Raw genomic sequence first — 9,642 nt, 5'->3', positions numbered from 1 at the left:
CAGCAAGCCGCCAAAACGTTCAGGGACAGATCTTCAGATGGTGTAACTGGCACAGGTCTGTGAAGTCAATAGAGCAATGCCACTTTATACCCAGAGGATCTGGCCCCAGAGGTACGCAGGAATGCATTTGACACAGCCTCCAGTGCATCAGAGAACAGATATGGGGCCCAGAGTGTGAGGGATCAGACAGCAGCTAGGGGATGCACTGGATGCAATATGCGAGGGCTCCACAGCATGCCAGCCAGGGCAAAACATTCTACAAAAACTGATCAGTGTGTTTTGCTCTCTCTCTGGGGCCATGCAAATTGTCCCTTGTTGCTGGTTCTCCTGCATCCCGGCCTATAAGTGAATACTGTGCACCACCGCCAGTGGGAAAGGCTTTTGACACTGGTCCTCTAGGCTCCCCTTTTAATCTTAATCATAGAGCTGAGGCTCCAAGAGGATAAATGACTTACCTAAGGCCACACCAGCAGACAGTGGCAAAGTCAGGCCTGACTCCCAATTGCTCGTCCTAACCACTCCAATGATCTAGTCCCTCTCCTTTCCCAGCGACAGGATTAGTGGTACCCCACTGTACTATCAGATTGTCTCTGCTCTCTCAGCAGGCCCATTTCTGTTGCCTGAAATCTTGGCTTTACTTTGTCTCAGGACTCCTGAGAGTGCTAAATCTCGCTCTCTGCCTCCGCCTGGCTGCTAATACCATTGGCTTGTCTCAAAGCTCCCCCTGCTGGCATTCTGCTCTTATATCCATCAGCGCCTCTGAGATAGATGCTGCGGGCAGCTGAAAATGCTGCTGAGCTGTGAATAATTGGTGCATCAGGCAGATATGATAGGAAGTGTGGGTTGGGGGGATGAGAAAGCCAGTGATGGAAAGGCGCTGAGAAGATAAACAATGTGCATCTGATTCATATGCATGAAGGGAGAGTGTGTGTAGGGGGTGGAGGAATGAAAGACAGTTGATTTAACTTTGTGATGCAATTTGATGATGCTTTGACATGCTAGTGATGTTTTGGGTGCAATGTAATGACCTGATGGGGATGTTGCAGAGGGATGTGATGGTGCTGAGACGTGATGTGGTAATGTTCTGATGCTTTTGTGTTATTGCATGCATCCGGGAAGTTCTGGAGTGATGCAGGGGCACATGGTGGTGGTGCAAATACTATTATTATTACAGCAACACCTGGTAGCCAGGCAGGGCCGGCTTTAACAAGTGTGGGGCCCAATTCGTACTCACCTGGCGGCACTCCAGGTGCCTTCGGCGGCCCTTTGGCAGCGGGTCCTTCACTTGCTACGGGTCTTCCACGGCACTCAAGGACCCGCCACCGAAATGCCGCTGAGGACCTGGAGTGAGTGAAGGACCTGCTGCCGAAATCCCACCAAAGACCCCCGGAGTGCCGCCGGATGAGTAAAAATTAAAAAGATGCTGGCGTGGGGCCCGATTCAGGGGAGTTGGGCGAATTGGCCTAAAGCCGGCCCTGGGGCCTCTGTCAAGTGCTAGGCACTAAACACACATATACTAAAAGTATCAGAGGGGGACCGTGTTAGTCTGGATCTGTAAAAGCAGCAAAGAGTCCTGTGGCACTTTATAGACTAACAAACGTATTGGAGCATGAGCTTTTGTGGGTGAATATAGATGCATCCGACAAAGTGGGTATTCACCCACGGAAGCTCATGCTCCTGTATGTGTTAGTCTATAAGGTGCCACGGGGCTCTTTGCTACATATACTAAAGAAAAAGTTCCTGCCCCAAAGAGCTTACAAGTTTAAGATGAGAAACCCCAGGTGGATCTGAGACACAGAGAGGGGAGCACGAGCACGAGGCAAGAGTGAGCCGGTGCATTGGGAACGCAGGAGGAGGCTGACATGGAAACACTCCACGGGGCTCCTGAGCTCCGTGGGAGCCTGTTTGAAGCACTTGGCCAGTGCAGACACGTGGGAGACGAAGCGGAGGCGGTGTGAGGACACGCGGCGATGGCCTGGAGACACACACCGGAGCGCTGCCGGGGCAGACCCCGGGGACCCTTGGCGCTGCGACCCCCGGGGAAGCCCCCGAGCTCAATCGCGAGCGTTCCCCCCGATCCAGAACTACAATTCCCAGGCGGCACCGCGGCGCAGGAAGGGGCGGGGCCTGGCTCCCGGGGCGACACGTCACCAAACGCGCCGTCGCTCGGGGCGACCGAGGCCTAGCGAGGGCTGGGACGGCGGCCCGGCATGGCCAAGCAGTACGACACGGTGGAGTGCCCCTTCTGCGACGAGGTGTCCAAGTACGAGAAGATGGCGAAGATCGGGCAGGGCACGTTCGGGTGAGAGCCGGAGCCTCCCGGGTCTGCCCCCCCCCATGGGGTTTGGGGGACCCAGCGCCCAGGGACTCGCCCCTGCCCCCCGCCTATGCTGGGGTCAGCGGGCCGAGACCCCCAACGCCCCTGATACCCTCCCCAGAGCTCTGGACCCTCCCCCCCGGGATCCGAGAGAGCAACTCCCCCCGCCCCCCCCGGGATCCAAGAGAGAGAGAGACTCCCTGCCCCGGGATCCGAGAGAGAGAGAGACTCCCCGGGATCCGAGAGAGAGAGACTCCCCCCGCCACCCTCCGGGATCCGAGAGAGCAACTCCCCCCCACCTCCTTCCCCAGAGCCCCGGGATCCGAGAGAGAGAGACTCCCCGCCCCCGGGATCCGAGAGAGACTCCCCCCGGGATCCGAGAGAGAGAGACTCCCGCCCCCGGGATGCGAGAGAGACTCCGCCCCGGGATGCGAGAGAGACTCCGCCCCGGGATGCGAGAGAGAGACTCCGCCCTGCCCCGGGATGCGAGAGAGACTCCGCCCCGGATCAGAGAGAGAGACTCCCCGGGATCCTAGAGAGAGAGAGAGAGAGAGACTCCCCGCCCCTCCCCAGAGCCCTGGGATCCGAGAGAGAGAGACTACCCCGTGCCCCCGGATCTGAGAGAGAGAGAGGACCCCTGGGATCTGAGAGAGAGAGACTCCCCGCCCCCGGGATCCGAGAGAGAGAGACTCCCCCCGCCCCCTTCCCCAGAGCCCTGGGCTCTGAGAGAGAGAGACTCCCTCCTGAATGCCTCTAGAGTCTGAGATTCCCCCTATACCCTTCCTGCCACCTCTTGGAATCTGCAAGGCCTGCTCCCACTAGTCTCCTGGGGATCTGTGAGAGCCCTGTCCCATTGCCATTCCCTCACATGCCCTGGAATCTGAGAGCCTGCTCTCTAGAGGAGATCATGGTGCTTCTTGGCCTGAAGTGGGAAGACCTGGGTTAGGCAGAGGGTCAGCACAGAGCTGCCTGTGTGGAAGTGTAGAAATGTCTTGCCTGGCTGTGCCTGCTCCACTTGGCCACTTCAACTCCTCCAGGAATGCTCATGTGTTTCCGTCCTCTCTGCAGGGAAGTGTTCAAAGCAAAACATCGACAGACTGGCAAGAAAGTGGCTCTGAAGAAAGTGTTGATGGAAAATGAGAAGGAGGGGGTAAGATAGATGAGCATGTGCCTGTCCTGTGTATGGTGTGGGAGAACCGGAGTTTGAGAGCTGGGCATGTGTCTTTAGTAGACAAAGACTGAATCTTTGTCTGGGGTGACAAGGAAATTCATAGTGTGTGTAACTTTGCAGGATCTACTGCAGTAAAAACCACTATGGAAATGGATAAAGTAATATACAAGACTTTCCATTTAGAAAGTCTTGTGTTTCCCTATGTATCAGGGAAATAATTTGTTTTAAAAAAACCCTCTTTCCATATTGCCGCCTTGTGTGTCTGAGTCACCTCTCTGTTGTTCCCAATAAGATGTTACTTCTCTTAACATGGTAGTGTTGATACACTGAGGAGATGGGGAGCCGCATTCTAATCAGGATCACACATCAATACAGTGTGTCCATATTCTGATGACAAACATCTGTATTGCTGGTGATCTCATTGGAAGCAAAACCAGACTGGATTCTCTTCCACCTCTCACTTTGTTGTTTTTTTTTTAGTAGCTCTTGCCGCACCCTAAGGGCCTGATCTTGTCTGGTGTTAAGGACACTCAACTTCTACTTAAGTTACTAGGTGCTAAGAGTTGTAAACTGAGCAGATTGGAACTGCACAATGTTGGTTTTAGCCTCTGTTCTGACCCTAGCTGCACTTTGTCCACATTTAATTCTGCTTGAATACATCTCCTCTTTGAGATTTCTGCCATGATTTTCTCTCTTCCCTCCTCTGCCACCCCTTCCCCCCGCACCTGCTTTAGACTAGATTGGGATATTGTCTTGCAATTCTGATGTGTGGCTCTCTCTCTCCTTGTTAGTTCCCCATCACAGCCCTACGTGAGATCAAAATCCTTCAGCTGCTCAAGCATGAGAATGTGGTGAACCTTATCGAAATCTGCAGGACCAAAGGTAGCATGTTTTAGTTCCCCCTTTTTGTTTTGTTCACTCATATCAGTTGATCTCTAGTGTAGCCTTTATTTTTCTTTCAGTGAGGTGCACTTGCCCAATACAAAATAGCCTGGTTTGTCCGAAGATTTTGGTGGATACCTGTCTCCTTTGGATAACAGTGGCCTGCTGAGCCCTTGGGCAAGTCACTGCCTCTCCCTGCGCCTCAGTTTCCCATCTGTAAAACTGGGATAAATGATACTGACCTGCTTTGTAAAGTGCTTTGAGATCTATGGATGAAAAGAACTGGGTGGTGGTGGTGGTGTTATATATGAGGGTTAACACCTGATGTGCTAGGGATGTAGCATAGCTTTGACTGCATCGCAGCTCGACTAGAAGACGCCTTTGTAAGCTCCTTTGAAATACTGGGCTACGACAGTTGAAAGTGTGTGCGTGAGACTATAAAACTCATGTGTCTGGGTTTTTTTTAACAATAACAACAACAACAACAACAAACACTGGAGAGAAACTTGACATGGAAGATTCTCACCCTGAAAGTGGTTGGTTTTTTTTTTTACATTTGTCCTTTCTTTAAAAAGCAAACAAACCCCAATGGTGTTACTATGCCATTAGTAGCTGGAGCTCTCCCTCTTCTTGTTTAACACAGGTTGGCTCTTTTTATCAGCTTTGTATTAATGACACGCTGGTTTGCTGTGAGTTCCTGTACCGTGGCTGGTAACTGTTAGCACTTTGGTAAATGGAGTCAAAGGCTTTCTGGTTCCACGGTGCAGTCACTTGAATGCCTGGTTGGCCTCCCACTGCATTGCAAGCTGTCTCTATGGGGCAGCCTCCTCTGTGTTTGTGTAGTGCTAGCATCTGCGCTCCTGGAAGCAAAGCATATCATCTGAGGCGGCGTAAATAGAGCGTTTGAGAAATAGAAGAGTGCTTGGTTTTGCTCAGTCTTCTGTTGTTCACTCTCCTGGGCTTCATTTTGGATGTGCCCCCCAGTATATTAATTAAATCTTAAAAAACATAAGCAGTTGACTGGAAGGGTCCTTCTGGGTCATCAAGTCCAGTCCTCTCCAGGCAGCCCTGTCATATCATCTTAGTTGTAAACTTATCAAGCTCCATCTTAAAGCCAGATAAGTGTCTTGCCCTCACTACTATTGTTGAGAGGCTGTTCCAGAACCTCATTCCCCTGATGGTTTATGGACCTTCTAATCTCCAGCCCAAGTTTCCCTACGGCCAGTTTATCCCATTTGTTCTTGTGTACAGCATTGTCCTTTAGCTTCAGTAGCTCTTCTCTCTCCTTGGTGTAGTTAGAGAGAGCAGTCATTCCCTCCCAGCCTTCACTTTGCTAGGTGAAACATTCCTTCTCGGAAGACAGGTCACCCTAGTAGCCCATTCTGTGCAAATTGAATTCATCTTTTCTGAACATGGGTGACAAGAAACAATGTGCTTTGTTATGTACACATACCCATGATCTTCACTGCTGTAACCCTCCTCCTCCATTCCCCCCACGTCTCCTTTGGATAGCCTTATGGGGATCTAGATGCTGAGGTTCTTGGTGGCCAGGGATGCCCCCATTTCTCTATATAGCTATGGCTGTGTAATTGAAGACTCTGGGGGTACGTGGTGGAAGGGGGCAGGCGAGGTGGAACTTGTGTGTTCACCCTGATGCTCGATTGTGACCTTAAGACAGAGCTGTGTTGTGTTTTCTATTTCTTAGTTATGGGGCAATATTTAACCTTCTAAGTGGAATGGTGCTTGAAGTAAGGCTGGCCAGCGTCCGGTGCTAGAAATTGACAGAAGGAAAGCTAGCCGTCAGTGGGGGGGAGAGAACTGTTTGGGCTGAGAGACCTCCTTAACGACCGCACGTTGCTTCTCTTGTAGCCTCCCCCTACAATCGCTGCAAGGGCAGCATCTATCTGGTGTTCGATTTCTGTGAGCACGACCTCGCAGGCCTCCTCAGCAACGCCCATGTGAAGTTCACGCTGTCGGAGATCAAGAAAGTGATGCAGATGCTGCTGAATGGACTTTACTACATCCACAGGAATAAGGTAAAGGGCCGGATCTGTATTCCCTTGCTGCATGGCTTGAGGGCTGAGGTTGCAATGGCCTTGTGTGTGCCCTGCTGAGATATAGGCATGTGAGCACAGGCCAGTGTCTCTAGCTGGGCGGCTAGTTCTGCACAGTGACGCTCTGAGACATGAGTACTTTTCAGGGTGGCTCAGCACTGAATCAGAAATGATTATTCTCAGTCTCAGGGTTTGATGCTGGGAGGCTCCTTTTTATAGGTTGGGGGAGTGTGACGCTTTAGCAGAGCCAGTGATGGCCAAGTGAAAACGTAGGATGTGTTTTCAAAAGAGGGAGAATGATGCTCTGAAGGATCCTTATCAAGTCCTCTCAACCCACCACGGTGTTTGTAACACTGCAGAATAGTGTGTCCAAAGAAACGATACACCTGAAAACCAAATGTAAGGGTGACCCGTGTTCTAAGTTCAGGAGCTAATGCATAGCTGTGCTGTGACTGCTAACCTGAGGGCCCAGGACTGATTGGGCCATGTAATCTGAACTCACCCTGGCTCTCCCAGGGCAGGGGTGAGGCACATTAGCTACTGTGGGGATGCTTGTCATGCTACTGCCTGTGCTCTCTCTGTCCTGTGAGTGACTGGAGGGTTATGGTTCCAGTACATCTCACCAGTTCTAGATCCTCAGCTATAACTTCCCTCTCCAGCCAACTCCATGCTCGGTGCGATGCTCCCAATGGGTTTATTTTCTGTTGTGTTCATCCACGTCCAATCCTAGACTTTCCGATGTTTCTTTTCCAGGGTCTGATGCCGCGTTCACCTTCCTGGTGGTGGGGATCTTTGTGATGAAGATAGAGCTGGATCCAGCGGAAGATGACTTAATGGCTTAACCTTTCAATTTCCCTCCTTTGTGCAGATCTTGCACCGGGATATGAAAGCTGCAAATGTACTGATCACCCGAGATGGGGTCCTGAAACTGGCGGACTTTGGTTTGGCTCGAGCCTTCAGCCTGGCGAAAAACAGTCAGCCCAACCGCTACACCAACCGGGTGGTGACTCTGTGGTATCGGCCTCCGGAGCTTCTCTTAGGTAGGTGGGAGGCTTGGCTGGAGGAGAAATTGCACAGGGAATTCTCCCATCTTGTTTGTTTCTCTTTCCCCGTCCCCTTTACTATTTTGTTCTCTCAGTCTGGCACATGTAAAGCTCTTAAGATTAGAGTCCAAGTGGCGAATCTGTTGCTGCTCTCTTTAGGGGAACGGGACTATGGCCCCCCCATTGATCTCTGGGGTGCAGGCTGCATCATGGCAGAGATGTGGACTCGCAGCCCCATCATGCAGGGGAACACGGAACAACACCAGCTCACTCTCATCAGCCAGCTCTGTGGATCCATCACTCCGGAGGTAAGGGCCCCAACACATGGGAATGCAGCACCTGTGGGAAACTGCAGTGAAACTGTATGGGCATGGGCTTAGAACCCTGGAATCCTGAGAGCTAATCCTGCCTCGGAGACAGACCTGCTGGGTGACCTTGAGCAGTAATCTACCTATCAGCTGCATTTAAAGGGGGTATCCTTACGTCCCAAGAGTGGGGAGAGGTGTGCTCAAGGTGTGCATTGCTCCTTGAAGAGATCACGCATGTTTACTGTATCCAGAATGAGACGCTGCCCTGCTCTAGCACCTCGACCAAAGAGAAACGATGAATTTAGCCTCTCGCCGTGTGAGGTGAGTATCACCCCCTGTGATGGGCTGGAGCCCTGGGATGTTCTGTACTGCTGCTCGTCTCTGTAGCATCTGTTCGACTGCAGCAGTAAAATCCCTAATGGGTGTCATGGGACCCTAGAGGGTGTGTAGTGGAAGAACGGGTTGGTTGGTTTCTCCACTACAGCTGAATGTCACATGCCTGTGGGGTTTAGTTAGGGCACCAACATCAGGCTCTAAAACGGTTTAGCTGTCTTCTCGCTCAGGCTAATCTCCCTTGTTGCCCCCTCTAGGTTTGGCCAAATGTGGATAAGTACGAGCTGTACCAGAAACTGGACCTGCCCAAGGGCCAAAAGCGCAAGGTTAAGGATCGCCTGAAAGCCTATGTCAAAGACCCCTACGCTCTGGATCTCATAGACAAACTGCTCGTTCTGGATCCTGCCCAAAGAATAGACAGTGACGATGCACTGAACCATGACTTCTTCTGGTCGGACCCGATGCCCTCTGATCTCAAGAACATGCTCTCCACCCACAATCAATCAATGTTTGAGTACCTGGCTCCACCCAGGAGAAGAGGTGGACACATGCCGCAGCAGCCAGCCAATCAGGGCAGGAATCCAGCTGCAACCAATCAGACAGAGTTTGACAGAGTGTTTTGACTGCTGGGGGCCCCAAAAAGCGAGTAGGGAGCAGGCTGTTTTTCTTTGAAATACCCTTATGTTCTGCAGTCTCTTGTAGCAGCAGCTCTGATGGAAAGGAGGTCCAGATAGTTCGTCCAGCCCAACGCCTGTAACAGTTGTGTGCATAAGGGATGTCCTTGGGAGCTGTTTCCAAGGGCCTGGGATCATCTCTCAGCCCATCTGGCACAGAGTTTCTGCCTCTGCCCCCAGAAATAGCATCTCTTTACCAGTAGCTGGCTCTAATGGGTCATTTCTACTGGGGAGCCACTGTTGGAGAAGGTTTTGTCACTAGCCAAGCTTTACCACACTGGAGGACATGACTGGGTGACTCGTTAACTGAACTGCGGATGCCGCTGGCAAGATAGATTGGCCCACATTGGGAACTGCCTCAAATCTCATCTGAATTGCTCCTCCGTGGCTGCAGTTCCCCATGTGGTCCTTCCTTCTGCTTGTTGTATGTAGGGTGAGGGTCACATAGCTGAGTGCCACTGAGCTTTGTGTGCGTGTGTCTTCCTTGTGTGGAGCCAGTGGGATTGGTACAGACAAAACGTCTCCAAATTTGAGAACTAGCTCGCACCATGGTCAAGACTGCAGCACGTCCTTCTGGTTCAGACCGGGTCAGAGCCTGTGAGAAACAAAGGGTCTCAGCGACTGAACAGGAAGAGGAGTGAGGGTGCTTGTTACTGTTGCTCTGACTAGGAGGATCTGTCTGAGTCGTTGCTTTCAATAAAAGTTCATCATGCTTTCCGGTCAGCCTACTGCCACTTTTGGTTGTAATCTGCAATTAAAGTTCCCTTTCTTAGACCCCTGGTCTGCAGTGTATTCCTCTGTCTGACTCACTAACCAGTGCGACAACAGCACCAGTTCAGATCTGAAGGGAGTTGGACGCA

The 9,642-nt window shown here is 51.6% G+C and overlaps 1 protein-coding gene across 1 annotated transcript; it reads left to right on the top strand.

Moving 5' to 3' along the window:
* Window positions 1–2,124: 2,124 nt before the first annotated feature.
* CDK9 (cyclin dependent kinase 9) lies at window positions 2,125–9,556 on the top strand. Its single transcript, XM_039506300.1, has 7 exons — window positions 2,125–2,302; window positions 3,386–3,467; window positions 4,280–4,370; window positions 6,240–6,406; window positions 7,293–7,464; window positions 7,627–7,775; window positions 8,366–9,556. The coding sequence occupies exons 1-7, from the start codon at window positions 2,211–2,213 to the stop codon at window positions 8,729–8,731; spliced, it is 1,119 nt and encodes a 372-aa protein (XP_039362234.1). The 5' UTR covers window positions 2,125–2,210; the 3' UTR covers window positions 8,732–9,556.
* The last annotated feature ends 86 nt before the right edge of the window (window positions 9,557–9,642 follow it).

Source organism: Mauremys reevesii, linkage group 19, assembly GCF_016161935.1.
Source record: "Mauremys reevesii isolate NIE-2019 linkage group 19, ASM1616193v1, whole genome shotgun sequence".
In the NCBI taxonomy this organism is placed as follows: domain Eukaryota; kingdom Metazoa; phylum Chordata; order Testudines; family Geoemydidae; genus Mauremys; species Mauremys reevesii.
Note: the sequence above shows the minus strand (reverse complement) of the source record. Positions and strands in the feature narration are given on the sequence as shown.